This window comes from Canis lupus, chromosome 20 (assembly GCF_003254725.2).
Source record: "Canis lupus dingo isolate Sandy chromosome 20, ASM325472v2, whole genome shotgun sequence".
In the NCBI taxonomy this organism is placed as follows: domain Eukaryota; kingdom Metazoa; phylum Chordata; class Mammalia; order Carnivora; family Canidae; genus Canis; species Canis lupus.
In genome coordinates, this window is record NC_064262.1 from 40,800,459 (window position 1) to 40,819,573 (window position 19,115).

Below are 19,115 nucleotides of genomic sequence, written 5' to 3' on the forward strand. Positions count from 1 at the left end.
CCACTTCTCCATGTTGAACCATTCACTGGCCATTCCCCCCATAGGTGGACTCAGGACTTGGAGCTGGAGAGAAGGTATGAGGGTCTGTGGGTGGAGTGGGGCTCTGAGCGCAGGCGGCATCCCAGTGCCTCCATGATGGGCATGCCTGTGGCCCTGGGGCTGTTCCTTCAACAAGCTTGTCTCTGTCACAGGGAGAGCCTGGGGACCGTGGACAGGAGGGTCCTCGAGGACCCAAGGGTGACCCAGGCCCCCCTGGAGCCTCTGGGGAGAGGGTGAGTGTGGTTGGCCCCCCAAGGAGGTGTGGGTCTGAGGAGGCCTGGTCTGATTTCTTCCTTCCCCTATTCTCAGGGTGTCAGTGGACTTCGGGGGCCCCCAGGGCCTCAGGTGAGTGACGCTCTTTGCCCCAGCAGCCTCAGAGCCCCTCATACCCTCACCTCTCATCTGACCTTGTTCCCTCCAGGGGGACCCAGGTGTCCGAGGCCCAACAGGAGAGAAGGTGAGAGAGCAGGGAGGTTTTCTAGCCATGAGCCAGGCTTTTAGGCCTACCTTATCCTCTGAGGCCTCTTACCTCTCTGTTTTCCTCAGGGTGACCGAGGTCCACCTGGCCTGGATGGCCGTAGTGGGCTAGATGGGAAACCAGGAGCCCCTGGCCCCCCTGGACCGCATGTGAGTTGTGATGACCACTGCCTGGGCACACCCTTCCCTTCCGTCCTCACATGACCCCAGATTCACCTCGGTCTTCTTGGTCTTGATGAGCTCTGGAGCCAGATGGGATGTTTGTGTCTCCTCCTAGAATCTGCTGGGGTGGGGGTGGGAGGTTGAGGGGAGAGATCGTGCCTTGTAGGCCCTGAATTCATAGGAACCTGTGGCTGTGTCAGTGGGTGGTGCTCCTGCTCCTGTGATCACTGCAGACTCCCTGATTTTGAGTCTCTCTTCAGGGTGCTACAGGCAAAGCTGGAGACCCAGGGAGAGATGTAAGTGAAGGGAGATGTTAGGGTGGAGGGTGGCTCAGGGGTCCAGCATAAACACAGCCAAGTCATAGCACCATAGTATCAGTGGGAGTTGGGGGAGTGGGTCCAGCCCAGTGCTTGGGAGGGTCCCTGGCAGGCAGATTTTCGCAAGGTCCAGCTTTTGGACCTTCTCTGCCACGTCCTGGGAGTTCTTCCCTTGGGAGTTTTAGTAGGAACCCCTAACGAATGGGGATTCTGCCTCAGGGGATCTCAGTGAAACCTCCAAATTTTGGGGGGTCTCTGTACTCCCAAGGAGGATCTTAGTGGAGATCCCCCCAAGTCCATGGGTATGCTCCAGGGGCTCTCTCAGGGGGTCTCTCCATCCTAGCAAAGACTTTTTCCAGGGGCTTCCGGGCCTCCGAGGAGAACATGGCCCCCCTGGCCCCCCTGGCCCCCCTGGAATCCAGGTGAGACTGAGCTTTCATGGTACCCTTTTTTTTTTTTTTTTAATTTATGTATTGGGCATCCCGGGTGGCTCAGCGGTTTAGCACCATATTCAGCCAGGGTGTGATCTAGGGGGCCCGGGATTGAGTCCCACGTTGGGCTCCCTGCATGGAGCCTGCTTCTCCCTCTGCCTGTGTCTCTGCCTCTCTCTGTCTCTCTGTGTCTCTCATGAATGAATAGATAAAAATCTTTAAAAACATAACAAATAAATTAAAAAAATAAAAAAGTTTATGTATTTATTTACTTGCTTTGTTATTTAAGTAATCTAAGTAATCTCTACACTCAACGTGGGGCTCCAACTCGTGATCCTGAGTTCAAGAGTCACATACTCTAACAACTGAGCCAGCCAGGCGCCCCTCATGGTACCCTTTGCCCCTTTACTACCCTTACCCAAACCCTGACTTCTGATCAATGATCTGTTCTACAGGGAAAGCCAGGAGAAGACGGCAAGCCTGGCCTGAATGGGAAAAATGTAAGTGTCCGGAGCAAAACAGTGACACCTGCTGATAAACGTCAGCACATGTACCCAGCCCAGATGTGCATATACACATGGGACACACATGCAGACACCTACTGAGATGTGTCAACACCCATGTACCTAGCCTAGACCTACAGATACTTCCAGAAACACACGTCCATGTGCAGATGCAAGTAGCCTCACGGAGAGTGAGCCATATGGCTATGCTGACTTGTGCCCAGATGGTCTGACACCTGCTAAGATAACATATAGCCACAGGCATAGGCGAAGAGCCACAGACACAGATGGAGAGGTGCAGAAGTACTGGTATGAAGCCACATTCAGGGATGCTTGGAGACATGTAGACACACAGACACCTCCACCCAGACTAGAGATGTGCTAAGACATATGTGGAATTAGGGCCACACGTGGACTTGTGTTGAAACATGGGGAGACACACATCCAAGGCTCTGGCATGTGACACACACATTTATATCCACAATCACTCATACATATGGCTCCACGTACTGAGATACACTTGCAGGCAGGTGTCTGAGACATACAGACCATTCTCAAGGCACCAGGAACATGTAGATCCATGTCCATCCTGTGTATACATGTATGTGCCCATATCTAGATGTGGGTAAAACGTGCAGACTGAGATGCCTACTAAGTGTCACTTGCCAGGACACAGACCTTTGCATGGATACACATGATAACACACACACACACACACACACACACACACACACACACATCCAGAGATGCATAGATGTGGAGTTACATCTAGAAAGCCAGAGAGAGGCCATGTGCAGTTACATGTGGAGGTTAGCAGAGCCACGTAGGCATGCCCTCAGATGTGACACAGCTCACTTAGTTGGTCACAGGCCCTCCTCTGCGACACACAGGGGCCTGGAACTACAGACACAGACATATAGTCATCTGAGACCAGCCAAGCCAGTGTCTTACAGCCAGACCCAGTGAGTTTTTGGGCTGATGTTAATCTTCTGCCCACAGGGAGAACCTGGGGACCCTGGAGAAGATGGAAGGAAGGTAAGGCCCCTCACTCGAAGTCTGCTATGGCTTCAGATTAGGGCCCTGTCTAAAGTACCCTTGTCTTCCTTAGGGAGAGAAGGGAGATTCAGGTGCCCCTGGGAGAGAAGTGAGTACTGGAGTCTTCTGCAATCTGGCCCCTGACCCCCAACTCTGCAGTATATGGCTCCACTCTTTTCTGGGATCTCAGAGTCCTGATCTTGGCTGCGTCCCCCACAGGGTCACGATGGTCCCAAGGGTGAACGTGGAGCTCCTGGTAGCCCTGGACTCCAGGGCCCCCCAGGCCTCCCAGGGCAGATGGGCCCTTCTGGCCAGGTGAGTCTCCAGGAGGGTAGTTCTAGGACTTGGGAATAGCAGGGGCCTTTATGTTTCCACCAGATACCCTCCTGGGATGCCATGATCCTGTGTGACCACTTTGTGTTCTGTCCTATCTCAGGGTTTTCCTGGGGTTCCGGGAAACACAGGCCCTAAGGTGAGCATGTGTGTGGTCGATAGAGGGTGTGGTGAGGGCTGAGCAGGGCTGGGGCATTTCTCTCACCTGATCATTCTTTGTTCTCAGGGTGACCGTGGGGACACCGGACCCAAAGGGGAACAGGTGAGGTCCCCACCTTTTTCATGTGCTCAGGTAGCCATATAGCTCTTACCTATGCACACACACTCCCCCAGAAACTGGGTCCAGCAGCTTGTCTATTGGTGTCTCCAGGGCCTCCCTGGAGAGCGTGGCCTGAGAGGAGATCCTGGAAGTGTGGGGGTGAGTGAAGCTTAGGACCTCGTCCTTGACTCTTACCTGCATGTGTGAAGGAACCACATCTCTCCCCTTCCCTTTGCTATGAGGCCCCACGGGGTCTGTCCTGTGTGCTCAGTCCCCTGTCCTATTGGGATTTCTGTAGCCTACATTCAGGGAACTAGGGAATGGGGACATGCCAGGGAGGGGCTTCCAGGGCCTTGGGCCGCCTAAACCAGTGCTAGAGGGTCCTGTGGCCAGAGGGCTGGGTAAGAGGGTATGGGGGCTGTTTCTGGGAGCAGTGTAGAGCTTCCTGAGGCTGCCCCTCACCTAGCTTGTGTCCCCAGAATGTGGAGCGGTTGCTGGAAACTATTGGCATCAAGGTAAGTTGTTTGGGGCCTGGGAGTGGCGGTAGAGGGGAGCCCCGCAGGGCAAGTAGTGCCCACATGGCCAAGCAGGGGCCTGGGTGGCTGCAGGAACAGGTCCCATTTCTCCAAACTCCTTGCTATCACTCAGACGTCTGCCCTGCGGGAGATTGTGGAGACCTGGGATGAGAGCTCTGGCAGCTTCCTGCCCATGCCAGAACGACGCCGTGGCCCTAAGGGGGACCCAGGCGAGCGGGGCCCCCCAGGCAAGGAGGTGTGTGTCTGCCTCAGTGGGGGTGTCCTGGGGACAGCATCATGGCACAGCTAACAACATTCACTCTTCTGCTCCTCCAGGGCCCCATTGGCTTTTCTGGAGAACGTGGGCTGAAGGGAGAGCGTGGAGATCCAGGCCCACAGGGGCCACCAGGCCTGGCCCTTGGAGAAAGGGGCCCCCCTGGACCTCCTGGCCTTGCAGGGGAGCCTGGAAAGCCTGGCATTCCTGGGCTCCCAGGCCGGGCTGGGGGCGCGGGGGAGGCAGGAAGACCAGGAGAGAGGGTGAGCTGGCCTAGCCAAGAGGGCTGGGGATACGGGCCCAGGAGGAGCTGGACTCCTCATGGACATGGCCCCCTTCCTCCTATTTGTACCTCAGGGAGAACGGGGAGAGAAAGGAGAACGCGGGGAACAGGTGAGCTGGGAGGGCTGCAGGGGTGGGCCTGCCTGGGCACCGCATTGGGGCAGCCCTGCCATTTCCTTCTTTTCCACAGGGCAGAGATGGCCCTCCTGGCCTCCCTGGACCTCCTGGCCCCCCTGGCCCCAAGGTGATCAGCTGAGCCCTGCCCAGTGCCTATGACTGTTGTTACCAGGAGGCCACCGTTGACTCAGACCCCAGAAACTCCATGTGGTGTCTCTGACCCATAATCCTGTGAGATCTTGTGATCTGGATGACCCTTCCATGCCTTTGTGACTGATACCTTTCTCCCCTGTGACCTTGTGTGTGTAGGTGGCTGTGGATGAGCCAGGTCCTGGACTCTCTGGAGTTCAAGGACCTCCTGGATTCAAGGGCGCAAAGGTCAGTATGCACGATCAGTTGGGGGGCCACCCCCTGCTATGGCACCAGGGCCTGGCTTGACATGTCATCCCTATAGGGGGAGCCAGGCAGTGACGGCGACCAAGGCCCCAAGGGAGACAGGGTGAGGCCTCCCACCCCATCATGCTTCCCTGTCCTTAATGGGAGCACACAAAGGGTGGTGTGTATGTGGGCACACAGCAGTGCCTGGGGGCTCAGGACCTGCCATTCTGCTTGCAGGGTATGCCAGGAATCAAGGGAGACCGGGGAGAGCCTGGACAGAAGGGGCTCGATGGCAGCCCGGTGAGTCTGTGCCCTAGGCCACCACATGCCAGCCTGGGGCTCTTATCATGTTGTCTGGACTGGAGTCCGTACTACCTCGGATGTCTGGGGGAGGCTGGGGTGAGGGAACAAAAAGGAACAGTGTGGCCTTGAATCTATTCTCTCCAGGGTCTACCAGGAGAGCGTGGTGTGGCTGGACCTGAAGGGAAGCCAGTAAGTGGTGGCAGGAATGGCCTGGACCAGGTTCCTGGGAACAGCTGCTCTCTGCTGTGCGCTGGCCCCTCTGTGCACATGTCACTAGTAACAAGGGTTTTGTGCCTGCAAGCATGGGTGTGAGAGCAGATGCGTGACTTCCGTGCATGTGTGCCTGCGCATGTAGGCCAGTATATGTTATCCCTGAGGGGCAGCCCCTGGGTGAGGGGTGATCTCTGCCTAGGAGGGATGGTGGCCTGCAAGTGGGCCCTCTGGACAAAGGCCTCCAGAGGGTGGGAACAGGTCCAAGTGAGGCCCAGCTTGAGGCTCAGCAGCCGCCTTCTCTGTCCAGGGTTTGCAAGGTCCGAGGGGGACCCCTGGCCCAGTGGTGAGTATCCTAGAATCCTCACCCCCTCCTGCCCTCATCCTACCCCATCCCAAAAGGATACTGTCTTAGTTTCTTTTATGGGGTAGGACTGGCTTCCCCTCATCAAACTCTTTCTCTCTCCAACAGGGTGGCCATGGAGACCCTGGACCCCCCGGTGCCCCGGTGAGTCACGGGAGAGTACTGCCTGGTGGGAGTGGGATGGGTACTGGGCCCCACTGATGAGCCCAGTACATTAATACACTGATTTGTATTAATCCCTGAGCCCAAGCAGATAACTCTGACTCCTGTCTCCTCTTGATACTTTTTTCTAGGGTCTTGCTGGCCCCGCAGGACCCCAGGGTCCTTCTGGCCTGAAGGTGAGTATAGGTGTGTGTGAGTGTGTGCCTAAAAGGAAGAGGAGGCTCATCTGAGCCATGTCCACCCCAGGATAGCCACCCCCCTCTGCCACCCCCCTGAGATGTTGTCACCCTGCAATGGGGCTGAGTGTCAAGGTGTCTCATCCCTGTGGGCTTTGCTTATGGTGAGGGGCTAAGGAGCCTCTTGTCCTTCTGTGAGGTCATGCAGTCTCTGGGTTTTTGGCAGGGGGAGCCTGGAGAGACAGGACCACCAGGACGGGTGAGTGACTCAGCTCGTGGGTGAGAGTCACTGGGAACTGCCCTGTGTGAGGTTGGGACTGCCCTGAATTGTTTCTTCTCCCAGGGCCTGCCTGGACCCACTGGAGCTGTGGGACTTCCCGGTCCTCCTGGCCCTTCAGGCCTGGTGGTGAGTGAGGTTCCTGCAGGGACACCATGTTCTGCCCTCTGGGTCTCACATTCTCCCATGTCCCCCTCACATTTGACTTGTCTCCCTCAGGGTCCTCAGGGGGCGCCAGGTTTGCCTGGACAAGTGGTGAGTCCTGAAGGGTCAAGGCTGGGCCCCAGGGGCCAGGAGTCCATGGCAGGCCCCTGACAGAGCTCCTCCTTCTCAGGGAGAGACAGGAAAGCCAGGAGCCCCAGGTCGTGATGGTGCTGGTGGAAAAGATGGAGACAGAGGAGCTCCTGGTGTGCCGGTATGTTCCGAGGGAGCTTGCTTCAGGCCTGTGATGGGGTCCAGTCCTGTGGCTGGAGGATGAGGAGAGCAGGGTGGTGGGGTGACAATGAGTTCTTCACACTGCTCTGTCGCAGGGGTCACCTGGCCTGCCTGGCCCTGTTGGACCTAAAGGAGAGCCTGGACAAACGGGGACTCCCGGACAGGTGATCTGACCCCAATCTGTACCTCCACCTCCCTGGCCTACTTCCGGCCTCCCATCCAGGATGGTTGGGCGGGGCTGGGGGCAAGGCCTGAGGGTAGGTAGCTCACTGGGCATTCCCCACAGGCTGTGGTCGGGCCCCCTGGAGCAAAGGGAGAGAAGGTGAGTGTGTGGATGGCCTGGGGGGAGGGGCCAAGTGCTGGAAGCCAAGGCAGCCCTCTGACCCTTCTTCCTTGTCAGGGAGCCCCTGGAGGCCTTGCTGGAGACCTGGTGGGAGAGCCGGTGAGTGTAGAGCCTCTGTCAGCACAGCTCACCGATCCTCCTGTCCCTCAGTGTCACGTTTGACCTCAGGCCTCATGCCTCTTCCCTTGAGTGGTCATCTTTCTGTGACCCTAATGCCCATGTTTCTTCCTGTCCCCTCTCTCTACAGGGAGCCAAAGGTGACCGAGGACTGCCAGGGCCTCGGGGTGAGAAGGTGAGGTGGGCCCTGCCTAAGGGTGTAAGCACTGAGTCACTGGGTAGGGAGGGCTAAGTGGGGTGGCTAGAGCCACTCACCGTCCTCTCTGTGCAGGGTGAAGCTGGCCGTGCAGGGGAGCCTGGAGACCCTGGGGAGGATGTGAGTCTGGGGTCTGGGCGAGTCTGAGCTTGGGGGGAGGAGTGCAGTTGTGGACATGAGGGACCAATCCCGGGCATGTGCACCTTCCAGTATATTCAGGATCCTGCTCCTGGGAGCACCTGGGATCAGGCATCTTGGCTCCCACACTCCCGGGTTGGGAGGGGGCATCCTTTCTTCCTTGTGTCGGTCCTAGGTCTTCTGCTCCTCACTGTGTCTGAGCACACACGTATGTGGTTTGTGTCTGCTGCCCCAGCTCTCAGGACACATCACAGTTCCTGTGGGCTCTCCTTTCCCTTTCCCCGCCCCGTCTGAGTTCCCCGTATCTGACTGTGTGTTTGTGGGCCCCGTCTTAGCTCCTTGAGCTGGGATGGCTCCGAGTTCCTGCACTTGCGTGCTCCTGGGATCACCTGTGTGTCTGTGCTCACATCTGAGATCCCTATGCCTGTGCTCATGGGGAGCTCTATGTGTCTGTCGTCACACCTCAACTCCCACATATCTGTGGTCCCCTCTGAGTGTCCCTCTGTCTGTGCCCTCATGAGTCCATGGTCACCTCTGAACTCCCGTGAGTCAACCCTTGTAAATTGGCTGAGTTTTGTGTCTCTAGGAACACATCTGAGCTATCCTGGGAATATTCTTAGGCTGTGTCTAAGGTTCACATTCCTCCCCTCAAGTACTATTTACATTGTTTTTTTAGGGTCAGAAGGGGGCTCCTGGACTCAAGGGTAATAAGGTATGTGTACTCTGAAGTGTCCCTGCTGGGGTCATGTTCCTGAGACTCCCTGAGCCTGATCTGAACCCTTTTTTCCTTGAAGGGGGACCCGGGAGTCGGGGTTGAGGGACCCCCCGGGCCAGCTGGTCTTCCGGGTGTGAAGGTGAGTCGATGCCCCATCACCAGAGGTGGGCAGTGGGCAGGGAAGTCTCTGGAACTGTGCAGAAGAGGGCATTCTGGGGCTAGTTCTGGGAGGGAGTCCTGTTGGGACCATTCCTCCCTTTGCTATATGTTCCAGGGAGATGTGGGCCCCCCTGGATCCCCCGGGGCTCCTGGTGTTGTTGGATTCCCTGGTCAGACAGGCCCTCGAGGAGAGATGGGTCAGCCAGGCCCCAGTGGAGAGCGGGTAAGTGTGATGGGAACAACATGTGCAGGACTTGGTGACTTCAGGACCTTTGAATCTGGTAGTGGATGAGTGGATGAGGATGAGGAGGGGGCCTAGGCCCTGCCTCGGGCGCTCCCAGTCTTGGAGTGGCCAAGGGGGCAGGAAGGTCCCTAAGTCACCCTCTTCCTCTTTTGCTTCATTGTTCTGGTAGGGTCTGGCCGGTCTCCCAGGGAGAGAGGGACCCCCAGGTCCCTTGGGACCACCTGGACCACCAGGGTCAACGGTGAGTAGAAGTGCCCCAATGTCCCAGCTGTGTGTTGGAGTCTGTCCATGTGGGAACTGGGACACACTGTGTGGCTGGGTATGTGTGTGTGCCTTTGAGGGGCACAGGACCCTCACCTTACTCTGCCCACAGGGAGTGCCCGGGGCCTCTGGACCCAAAGGAGACAAGGTAGGTGGGACAAGGTTGCTGGCTCTCCTGTATCTGTCATCCCTCCCACCTCCAGCGACCCCTATCACTCCTCCCACCTCCACTGACCCCATCACCCCCTCCCACCTCAGCTGACCCCCATCACCCTGTCTATCCCCATCTGGCACACACACCCCCACCCCATCCCCACTGATGCCCCTCACATATGCCCGGTATCCTGTTGCTCTCCAGGGAGACTCTGGAGTGGGGCTGCCAGGGGCCCGGGGTGAGCGTGGGGAGCCAGGAGTCCGGGTATGTATGTCCTGCTCTGCAGTCACAGCTCCCTGTATCACAGCCCTAACCTCTGATTTCCAACTTCTGACTCAATGAGCTTAATGTCCCCGCCCAGGGTGAAGATGGCCGTCCCGGCCAGGAGGGACCCCGAGGACTCACGGTGGGTCCCCTTGGGGAAAGCACCAGCAGTGTGACTTCAGTCCCCTGCCTGTGTCCTCTGTGCCCTTGGGACACTCTCCATAGCCCCTTGGGTCTTCTCATGTACTTCATCTATCCTCTTTCCCTGGGACCCCTTGGTCCTCCTGCCTCCCGAATGGTCTCCCAACGAATGCCCCCAAATTCCTTTAGCTCACTGTTGTCTTCTTCTCACACAGGGACCCCCAGGAAGCCGGGGGGAACGTGGGGAGAAGGTAAGTACAAGGGGGAAGGCAGCTGGGGGGAGCAGGGATGGGGCTAGATCCTGTAGTTCAGGACTTGGAACTCCTCCAATTTGGAGAGACTCACACTCTTCTACCTACTAGGGTGATGCTGGGACCTCAGGGCTAAAGGGTGACAAGGTGAGTGTTGGCTTGGGGGGGGGGCAGGGACTAAGGGTGCTCCTGACTCCTCTGACTGCCCCCTATCCAATCAGGGTGACGCAGCCTTAGCCATGGGGCCTCCAGGGCCACGGGGTGCCAAGGGGGACATGGTGAGTAGGTCTGGCCCGTGTATAGCCTGGATCTCTCTCTTGTGTATGGTGTGGGGGGACTCCAATGGGGGCTGGGCCAGTGGATCTGAGAGCTCAAACTCTCAGATGGTGAGGACCCTCCAGCCCCTGACCCTGGCTTCTGACCCCTGACCCAGGGTGAACGAGGGCTTCCAGGCATAGATGGTGACAAAGGACCTCGCGGAGACACTGGGAACCCTGGAGAGAAGGTACAGGGAAGAGGGTGGAGTGCTCTGTATGGAGTCGGGAGAGGGTTTCTGTGGGCTGTGGGGGCTCTATTGAGGGTCTGTGAGGACAGGAGGAGAGGGTGGGGCTTTGTGGAGGGCAGAGGGGAGGGAGTTCAGTAGGCTGTAGTGACTCTGTGGGATGGCTGAGAGGATGGGGGCTCTCTGGAGGGCTCGAAGACCTCCATGGGAGGTCACTACATACTCTGTGGAATGTAGTTCGAGGAGAGGCCCTCTGGGAACAGACAAGGGGCTTCTTAGGTGACAGGGGTATTCCAGGTAGGTTTAGGGGCCCTGTGGTAGGAGGGAGAGGCAGGGATCTGAGGGCCTGGGGTGAGAAATGAGCCATACTGAGGGTGGTGGGTGGGAGCAGCTCTGCCCCTCGCCCCCCATGGGTTCCAGTCATACTCCAAGCCTCCAGCATGTGTCTCTCTCCTGGTCATACCCACAGGGCACCAAAGGAGAGCCTGGTGACAAGGGTTCAGCCGGGTTGCTGGGAGCTCGTGGACTCACTGGACCCAAGGTCAGCCCCACCCCAGGCACAGACCCAGCACTACCGGCCACACATGTCTGTCTCATGGGTGCCCTCTGAATGCTGGAGGGCTTCCAGCCTCCCTTGCTGTTGGCCATGTATGTGTTCACACAGGATTTGTGTGAGGCCTGGGAGTCAGTGAGTGGCATGGGGGAAGTCACACTGAAGGACTGCCCTCTCCCATTTGTGCTTCCCACAGGGTGAGCCTGGTGCCGCAGGGATCCCAGGAGACCCGGTAAGATCACATCACCTGCTCCCACAGAGATGCCTTGCCCCATGCGGCCCCTGTCCTCACGTGGTGGTCTTTGACCTTATAGTGACCCAAGGCTCTCATGGTGGCCTCCTGATGCCCAGGGCCTCCACCTCCACAGTAATGGCTGTGATGGTTCCACCCCTTCGGCGACCCCCAACCCCTGGAAAGCCCTGCCCTTCCAGTGGCTCTGGCCTCCATTTGTGACTCACCCTGTGATATCCCCTGTTCCTTTCCCTGGATCCCTCCTGACCTTCTTGACTTTATATTGACCTCTTTCCCCACCAGGGATCCCCAGGAAAGGATGGAACCCCTGGTGTCCGAGGAGACAAAGGAGATACTGGCTTCATGGGCCCCAGGGGCCTCAAGGTGGGAAGGGGCTGGGTCTTTTTTTTCCTGGTCAGGGGAGCCTGATGTGGGTGGTCACGGTACCTGGGGTTGAAGGTCAGATATCTTGGGTCAAATGTTGGGTATCTGGGGTTAAATGTAGGTTATTAGGTTAGGGGTTGGAAGGTCAGAGGTTAGAGTGTCTGAGGCCAGTTTGGGAAGTGGTTATGTGATCAAGGGGTCATGGGGTGAGGTATTGGGAAGTCCCTCTTCTATCTGCTTTTCCCCCGCAGGGTGAACGAGGGGTAAAGGGGGCCTGTGGCCTCGATGGAGAGAAGGGAGATAAGGTAAGGAGGTGATGGGGGATGTCGGCAGCTGTGGGGCCCAGAGCCTACGTCTGACACCTCCACCTGATGCCTACAGGGAGAAGGTGGTCCCCCAGGCCGCCCTGGGCTGGCAGGACGCAAAGGAGATATGGTGAGTGTCGGGCACCCAGGATGGGGAGGGGATGAGTAGGCCAGGGCCCAGCTTATGTTTTCTCTTCTCCAGGGGGAGCCAGGTGTGCCGGGCCAGTCGGGGGCCCCTGGGAAGGAGGGCCTGATTGGTCCCAAGGTATGGGGTCTCTCGACAGTGGACAGAAGGGGGTCAGAATGGGGCAGGGATAATCACAGTAGGATCATGAGGGTTTCATGTCAAAAGGGTTGTGGAAGGTTGGGACATTGGGGGAGTAGAGTGAGGTTGGTCTTGAGGTTTCAGGGTGGCTTGGGGTCACAGTGGGGATTTTGGTAGGATTAAGGGATGAGAGGTGGAGAAGTGGGGAGATGGGCATCAAGGCTAAGATGTCAGTGGGGGAGGTTGGAGTGTCAGTATAAAGGACATAGGTGGGGATGCCTGGGTGGCTCAACGATTGGGGGTCTGCATTCGGGTCAGGTTTGATCCCAGGAGGCAGGGTTGCGTTCCACCTCGGGCTCCCTGCGGGGAGCCTGCTTCTCCCTCTGCCTATGTCTCTGCCTCTCTCTCTCAGTCTGTGTCTCTCATGAAGAAATAAATAAAATCTTTAAAAAAAAAAAAAAGGACATAGGTAGAATCAGAACAAGGGAGATTGCAGGAAGGTCAGGCTCATGGGGAGCATGACAGATGGAGGGTCCTGAAATGGTAGGATCACAGGTGCTTGGGTCATGGAAGATTGTGGCCATTGGGCCAAGGGGCTCTTGACAATTTATCTGAGGAGGCTGAGGGAGATGGTTTCTCATGCTTCTTTCCATTCCCAGGGTGATCGAGGCTTTGATGGGCAGCCAGGATCCAAGGGTGACCAGGGAGAGAAAGGGGAGCGGGTAAGTTGAGACCAAGGTCATGGTAAGCTAAGGAAATTGTACTTTCTGGAAATGCATCCAGCTTTTGGGGCTTTGACCCTGACCTGTCTCTCCACAGGGGCCCCCAGGAATTGGGGGCTTCCCAGGTCCTAGGGGCAATGATGGCTCTAGTGGTCCTCCTGGGCCACCTGGCAGTGTCGGTCCCAAAGGCCCAGAAGGACTTCAGGGCCAGAAGGTAAAATGCTGTGACTCTGCCCCCTACCCCCTGACCCTTCCAACCTCACTGACTTCTGACCTATAACCCATCCCCAATACCCCTGCCCCAATCTCTGAACCTATGATCTCCAACTTTCCCTGCTTCTCTGACTGTTCACTCGGTCCTTGTGCCTGACAGGGTGAGCGAGGTCCCCCTGGAGAGAGAATGGTGGGTGCTCCTGGAGCCCCTGGGACCCCTGGAGAGAGAGGAGAGCAGGTGAGTGGGCATCCATGGGCTTAGGGTCAGAAATTGGGGTGACTTCTGGTGTTCCCAAGATCAGAGGTCACAGCCTGGTCCCATCCCTTGTGCATAGGGGCGGCCAGGGCCCGCTGGCCCCCGTGGAGAGAAGGGAGAAGCTGCGTTAACAGTAAGTGTGGGCCTGGGTGGGCCAGACTCCACCTCCCGCACCCAGTATCCTGACCCCCTGGGCCTGGGCCCCTGACTCAGTGCTGTCCCTCCATGATCCCTGCATCATATGCCTTTTGTCTCTCCCGTGATCCACGGGATCTTCATGATCCTTATGGTCTTGTGTCCCAGGAGGATGACATTCGAGCCTTTGTGCGCCAGGAGATGAGTCAACATTGCGGTGAGTGGGGCCCAGCTCAGAGCCTCTGGGGTCCCATTCCCACTATGCCCCAGCACCCCTAGACAGGGGCAAGCAGGGTCCCCAGAATTTACAAGGGACAAGCAGTCAAGGAGATGAGTGGGTATGCAGGACATATGTGCTTCAGGACAGACATGATGAGACTTTCCCCATATGGTGACCCACAGCAAATATGGATGGACAGTAGTGTTCCTAGAAGCCCAGTGTGGCCCTGTGTAGGGGGTGGAGGTGGGAGCAGTCCGGTGGGTATCAGAGAGTGATGCTCTGTCTCTTGTCTCTCTGCTTCCTACCCATTCTTTCTTTCTTTGTTGGTCTCTCTGCTATTCTCTCCTGCTGTCCTCCTCTGGCCACCTCTGCCCTTCTCTGTGTGTGTCCCTCTGTCTTTTTCTCTGCCCTTCCTTCTCTGCCCTCTCCAGCCTGCCAGGGCCAGTTTATTGCCTCTGGATCACGTGAGTAGTTTTCTGGGATTTTCTCCCGGAACCTTCCTCATCCCAGGCCCTACTGTGTCCGTCACCTCGGTCCACTCAGCAGGGGCTTGGCTGGGGTAGCCACCACTATGACCCCAAGGCCTTGCACCTCTGCCTTTTACTCCAGGACCCCTCCCTAGCTATGCTGCAGACACTGCCGGCCCCCAGCTCCCCCCTGTGCCTGTGCTCCGGGTTTCTCATGCAGAGGAGGAAGGTGAGGATGGCTGGACCCCTTGGGCATGCATGGTGGGGTACAGACGCATGCAGCGCTGCTCACACATGCAGGGCACATGCCGTGTGCATAGGGACAACACGGGGGCACCACATGAACACCAGTGCTGCCTGCCCCGCCCCCAGGGTGGCCTTGCTCACGACACCCCACCCTGTGTGCAGGCCAGGTACCCCCTGAGGATGATGAGTATGAATACTCTGAGTACTCCGTGGAGGAATACCAGGACCCTGAAGCTCCTCAGGATGGCAATGGTCAGAGTAGGCACTGGCCCAGAGGGATTCAGGGAGCGGCGGCAGACCCCTGGTCCCTCTCTGACTACTACCACCCCTGCTGACCTCCTGACCCCTACTGGCCCTAGACCCTTGCTTGCTTCCACTGGACGAGGGCTCCTGTACTGCCTACACTCTGCGCTGGTACCATCGGGCTGTGGCAAGTGGCACAGAGGCCTGTCATCCCTTTGTCTATGGTGGCTGTGGAGGGAATGCCAATCGTTTTGGGACCCGGGAGGCCTGTGAGCGCCGGTGCCGGCCCCACATGGTCCAGAACCAGGGAACAGGTATGAGTCTACCCCTCCACCCTGATAAGAGTCTGGACACTGATCCTACCCAGATCAGGTCCTGGTCGGGATCCCAGATCAGGAGCTCTCACAGACTAGGGGCTAGGGACAGACCCCCCAGATCAAGGAGCTGAGCAGAGAACCCTAGCTGTGGGGTCCCCTCCATGTTCCCTCCTCCAAGGACCTGAGGATCCCCTCTCTACAGTCAGAGCCCCACTCCTGTCCTGCCCCCAGCTGTCCCACTGATCTGAAGATAGCTCCCCACCTGCCGCACCCCCCCTAGGTGCTGCCCGGAGCTGAGGCCCAGATGATTGGCTGAAGTTCAGTGTCTCCTGGAGGAGTTCTGCTGTCCCTCCCCTTGGTGCTAGAGGCCTGTGTGCATGTGAGCGTGCATGAGCGTGTCCGTTATTTCAGTGACTTGGTCCCATGGGTCTGGCCTTCCCCCCTGTGGACAAACCCCCATTGTGGCTCCTGCCTCCCCAGCAGATGACTCAGTGTGGGGGTGGCTGTGGGCAGTGAGCGGATGTGACTGCATCTGACCCGCCCCTTGACCCAAGCCTGTGATGACATGGTGCTGATTCTGGGGGGCATTAAAGCTGCTGTTTTAAAAGGCCCCTGTTGTGACTGTTTGGGGAGATGGGGGTGGCAGAGGGTCAGGTTTCCCCTGGGAGGTCAGTATTGTCCCGCATGGGTGCAGAGTCCCTCTGTCCAGCCCTGGTTATTGTCCTGTGACCCTCAGTCCCCAACTTGTCCCCAAAGAGGAGCAGACTGAGTGGGGGCTGAGGACATGTCCTCACTGCCCCCCAGGAAGGGATGAGTCAGAGGTGGGGGGATGCTTCATGCCAGGAGCCATGCCCCAGCTCCTACCACAGGGGGTAGAGAGATAAATGGGCCCGAAGGGGGCAGAGGGCCGGCCCACAGCACAGCACTGCCTGGCCCCGGCCGCGGGCTGCTCCGGTGCCCCACCTTGCCGCAGAGGAGGTTGCTGCTGGTAGGACTGGGCTGGCTCTGGGTGGCATGGGCAGGGCCTTGAGGGCTGAGTGGATCTGGGATTTGGGTTGATGGAGGTCTCTGGACCTCAGGGGGCATTGGAGTCTCTGGCTGCTTCTCCACCTTAAGGACCCTATTTCTGGTCTTCTTTGTGATCAGGCTTCTTTGTCTGTGATCAGGCTCCCTTGGACCTTGGGTTCCTCTTTTGTCCCTCTGTGTTCACTCTGTGTCTCTGCATTCCTGTTTTGAAGATTTTATTTATTTATTTGAGAGAGTCCAAGCAGAGGGAAGAGGGAGAAGGGGCAGAGGGGGAGGGAGAACAGGCTCCCTGCTGAGCAAGGAGCCTGATTGAGGGGGTAGGGTTCATCCCAGAACCCTGGGATCATGACCTGAGCTGAAGGCAGACGCTTAACCCGCTGAGCCACCCAGGCGCCTCTCTACATCCCTGTTTTTATCATGTATCTGTGTCTGGGGTGGTTCCAGCCTCTTTTTCTTCCAGGCCCCTTTGTTTTGCTTTGCCTCCATGTCCTCCCTCTCCTTTCTCTTCTTCTCCATCTCCTCCCTAAGTGTATCTCTGTCTCTGCATCTAGATCTAGATCTTGCCGGGCTCTCTGTCTCTCATTCTTTTTCTCACTCTTTGTCTCCCGGCCGCTGCTGTGTCTAGTGCTGTCTTGATTTTCCCAATCTCACTCTGGCTAAGTCTTGTCCCTTCATCTCTGTCTCTTCTATCTCTCTCCAACCCTTGCCTGGCCTCTCTAATCTCGCTCTCTGTTTTTCCCTCTGTCTCCCATTCTGTCTGTCTGGTTTCCCCATCTGTCTCTGTCTGCTGCTGTGGCTGCTCAGAACCCCCGCCCTGAGCCTCTTTTCTCCTTGCAGCCTAACCACGTGATGACCAGGTGGGCTTTGCTGGTGCTGATGGTCCTGACATCGGGCAGAGCCCTGCTGGTCACTGGGACCCCTAGCCCAGCCTTCCAGCTCCTCCCTCAGAACCCTCCCCAGGCTACTCCCTGTCCTGTGACCTCGGAGAGCACTACAGCCACCACCACAGGCCCCTCCACTGCTTGGGGCCACCCCAGCCCTGGCCCTCGCTCGGGCCCCCGCATCATCCTCTCGCTGGATGTCCCCATTGGCCTCCTACAGATCTTATTGGAGCAGGCCCGGGCCAGAGCTTCGAGGGAGCAGGCCACCACCAACGCTCGCATCCTGGCCCAGGTTGGCCGCCGCTGAGCCTGGGGGCAGGAGTCACAATAACGGGGCCATCCTGGATCAGGAGACCTGGAAGCCTGCAGTAGAGCAGGACAGCATTACATCTGGGCATGGTGCGCCTGGCTACCTCCCTATGGGGTCACTGCCAGCTGGTGTCATATCACAGCTGAGTGCCTCACAGAGCCCCATTGTATCTAGACAGCCTGGACATTGCCATATTGGGTGGCTGCCAAGTGGAGTCTTGCCATGCCTGGAGCCCCACAGACTTACAATATGTCTGGACAGTTTGGACACTACCGTGGAATGTCAGTACTGTGTGGAGTCTTGCCATGTCTGGGTGCCCCACAGTTGAAGAGCATCCGGACACTGCCAGTGTGGTAATTCTTGTGCCACTTTTGGGAATCTCATCAACACAGGAGCTCAACATTGCATCTGAGGCTAGTACACCTAAGCCTGCCCTGCCCCACACAGGTCACCACATAGGAAGTGCAGGCTGAGGGTCATATGCATGTTTTGTGCTCCACAAGGCAGCACCTGCCTCAGATGAGTGGGGTCACCAGGGGCATCTCTCTAGGCGTGGAGAGCCGTAGGTGAGAAATCTGTAGCTGTGGCAGCCTTGTTGTAGGTGTATGCATGCAGGAGTGGCTGTGTCTCTGTGTATCTGATAGTTGTGAGTCTGTGTGGGCAAGGTGAGGGCATGTGAGGGAGCTGTGAGGAACAGATGCTTATCCCCCAGACCAGCATGAAGCATGCCCAATGCACAGCCAGGCACTGTCCACACGCCTGCACACCCAGCTGTGGCCCTTGGACACATGTGGCTCCAGCTGCTGGGGCTCAACCCAGCTCTGCTCGTCCTTCATCAAATTGTCTGCAGCAAACGTGTTCACCTTTCCAAGCCTTGGCTTTCTCCTTGGTAGGGCAGAGCCATGACCAGGCTTCTTGTGAGCACCAAGTGACATGTACATGAAGGTTCTGGCATGTAGGAAAGAGCTCAATAAATGCAGTGACTGGAGAATGGGATGAACGAGAATCACAGTCCTGTGCACCCAGAGAGTGACAGTCTGGCTACACAGCCCCTTTGCCCACTCCCCACCCCCCAGCCCCCAACCACTGGTCGCATTTCACCGACCTGGTCCCTTGGTGTAGAGAGAGTGGAGAGTGGGTTTTCCCTAATCTCACACCCCCAGCTCCATGGTTGGGCTGGAGAGGGAAGTGACCTTCTGAATGGTGTGGACAGGCTTGCCTGCAGATGGGACAGAAACTCTAGGTAGTGTAGACAGCTCCGGTTGGAGACAAGGGCAGACCCTGGGCATTATGGACTGCTCTGACCGCAGAGGGAGGCCACACTGGCAGGAGTGCGGCTGTCTGGGGTGGGGGCACTGTTGATCTCTCAAGTTGTGAGCAGCCCTGGGGGGCGGGCCCAGGGCGGGGCTGGGAGGGCGGGGCCACACGGGGCACACCGCAGCTCCCTCCCGAGCCCGGAGGGCGGGGCTGCCCGGCCCCAGGCTGCAGGGGGCGGCGGCCCCGGGGCCAGATCGCTTGCAGGATGGACACAGGCGCGGAGGGAGGCAGCGCCCTGACGGACCCCGGGTCAGGGAGCAGCAGGCGGGGTAGGCACGGGCGGCGGGGAGAGAGTGGGGGGGATCGGGGAAAGACGGTTGGTGCTGGCAGAGGTGCAAGGGCGTTGGGGGTCTCTCTAGGTGTAGGGGTGCTCAGAGGGGGCATAGCCTGTCAGTGGCAAGGAGGAGGGGGAACACTGTCGCCTTGCAGGGGAGTGGGGAGGCTGGGCCAAGGGGGAACTATAAATAGCTTCTTCCTCCAGCCCAGAGA

The 19,115-nt window shown here is 57.9% G+C and overlaps 3 protein-coding genes across 3 annotated transcripts in view; all 3 read left to right on the forward strand.

The window, feature by feature from the left end:
• COL7A1 (collagen type VII alpha 1 chain) overlaps positions 1–15,702 on the forward strand; it is a 30,962-nt gene extending 15,260 nt beyond the window's left edge. The window contains exons 58-119 of the mRNA XM_049097993.1: positions 45–74; positions 192–272; positions 349–384; positions 461–496; positions 586–666; positions 939–974; positions 1,355–1,417; positions 1,882–1,926; positions 2,929–2,964; positions 3,038–3,073; positions 3,184–3,279; positions 3,401–3,436; positions 3,524–3,559; positions 3,668–3,715; positions 4,036–4,071; positions 4,205–4,327; positions 4,408–4,608; positions 4,703–4,738; positions 4,818–4,871; positions 5,054–5,122; positions 5,199–5,243; positions 5,360–5,422; positions 5,570–5,614; positions 5,946–5,981; positions 6,108–6,143; positions 6,293–6,337; positions 6,564–6,596; positions 6,681–6,743; positions 6,834–6,869; positions 6,949–7,029; positions 7,145–7,213; positions 7,336–7,371; positions 7,450–7,491; positions 7,640–7,684; positions 7,781–7,825; positions 8,520–8,555; positions 8,638–8,697; positions 8,833–8,940; positions 9,131–9,202; positions 9,335–9,370; positions 9,581–9,640; positions 9,738–9,782; positions 9,997–10,032; positions 10,144–10,179; positions 10,254–10,310; positions 10,466–10,537; positions 11,004–11,075; positions 11,284–11,319; positions 11,623–11,703; positions 11,955–12,008; positions 12,085–12,138; positions 12,211–12,273; positions 12,933–12,995; positions 13,093–13,209; positions 13,369–13,446; positions 13,544–13,597; positions 13,768–13,816; positions 14,251–14,283; positions 14,429–14,515; positions 14,695–14,784; positions 14,892–15,089; positions 15,373–15,702. Of these exons, the coding sequence (XP_048953950.1) occupies positions 45–74; positions 192–272; positions 349–384; positions 461–496; positions 586–666; positions 939–974; positions 1,355–1,417; positions 1,882–1,926; positions 2,929–2,964; positions 3,038–3,073; positions 3,184–3,279; positions 3,401–3,436; positions 3,524–3,559; positions 3,668–3,715; positions 4,036–4,071; positions 4,205–4,327; positions 4,408–4,608; positions 4,703–4,738; positions 4,818–4,871; positions 5,054–5,122; positions 5,199–5,243; positions 5,360–5,422; positions 5,570–5,614; positions 5,946–5,981; positions 6,108–6,143; positions 6,293–6,337; positions 6,564–6,596; positions 6,681–6,743; positions 6,834–6,869; positions 6,949–7,029; positions 7,145–7,213; positions 7,336–7,371; positions 7,450–7,491; positions 7,640–7,684; positions 7,781–7,825; positions 8,520–8,555; positions 8,638–8,697; positions 8,833–8,940; positions 9,131–9,202; positions 9,335–9,370; positions 9,581–9,640; positions 9,738–9,782; positions 9,997–10,032; positions 10,144–10,179; positions 10,254–10,310; positions 10,466–10,537; positions 11,004–11,075; positions 11,284–11,319; positions 11,623–11,703; positions 11,955–12,008; positions 12,085–12,138; positions 12,211–12,273; positions 12,933–12,995; positions 13,093–13,209; positions 13,369–13,446; positions 13,544–13,597; positions 13,768–13,816; positions 14,251–14,283; positions 14,429–14,515; positions 14,695–14,784; positions 14,892–15,089; positions 15,373–15,389 (3,699 nt within the window). The 3' untranslated portion in view covers positions 15,390–15,702. The remainder of the gene's footprint in view (positions 1–44; positions 75–191; positions 273–348; positions 385–460; positions 497–585; positions 667–938; positions 975–1,354; positions 1,418–1,881; positions 1,927–2,928; positions 2,965–3,037; positions 3,074–3,183; positions 3,280–3,400; positions 3,437–3,523; positions 3,560–3,667; positions 3,716–4,035; positions 4,072–4,204; positions 4,328–4,407; positions 4,609–4,702; positions 4,739–4,817; positions 4,872–5,053; positions 5,123–5,198; positions 5,244–5,359; positions 5,423–5,569; positions 5,615–5,945; positions 5,982–6,107; positions 6,144–6,292; positions 6,338–6,563; positions 6,597–6,680; positions 6,744–6,833; positions 6,870–6,948; positions 7,030–7,144; positions 7,214–7,335; positions 7,372–7,449; positions 7,492–7,639; positions 7,685–7,780; positions 7,826–8,519; positions 8,556–8,637; positions 8,698–8,832; positions 8,941–9,130; positions 9,203–9,334; positions 9,371–9,580; positions 9,641–9,737; positions 9,783–9,996; positions 10,033–10,143; positions 10,180–10,253; positions 10,311–10,465; positions 10,538–11,003; positions 11,076–11,283; positions 11,320–11,622; positions 11,704–11,954; positions 12,009–12,084; positions 12,139–12,210; positions 12,274–12,932; positions 12,996–13,092; positions 13,210–13,368; positions 13,447–13,543; positions 13,598–13,767; positions 13,817–14,250; positions 14,284–14,428; positions 14,516–14,694; positions 14,785–14,891; positions 15,090–15,372) is intronic.
• A 144-nt stretch (positions 15,703–15,846) lies between these two features.
• UCN2 (urocortin 2) lies at positions 15,847–18,305 on the forward strand. Its single transcript, XM_025456591.3, has one exon. The coding sequence runs from the start codon at positions 16,968–16,970 to the stop codon at positions 17,304–17,306; it is 339 nt and encodes a 112-aa protein (XP_025312376.1). The 5' UTR covers positions 15,847–16,967; the 3' UTR covers positions 17,307–18,305.
• Positions 18,306–18,760: 455 nt separating this feature from the next.
• Positions 18,761–19,115, forward strand: part of PFKFB4 (6-phosphofructo-2-kinase/fructose-2,6-biphosphatase 4) — a 34,224-nt gene continuing 33,869 nt past the window's right edge. The window contains exon 1 of the mRNA XM_025455741.3: positions 18,761–18,895. Within this exon, the coding sequence (XP_025311526.1) occupies positions 18,832–18,895 (64 nt within the window). The 5' untranslated portion in view covers positions 18,761–18,831. The remainder of the gene's footprint in view (positions 18,896–19,115) is intronic.

Coding starts and splice junctions, on each gene's coding strand:
- UCN2 (XM_025456591.3), top strand. CDS start 16,968: ATGACCAGGTGGGCTTTGCTGGTGCTGATGGTCCTGACATCGGGCAGA.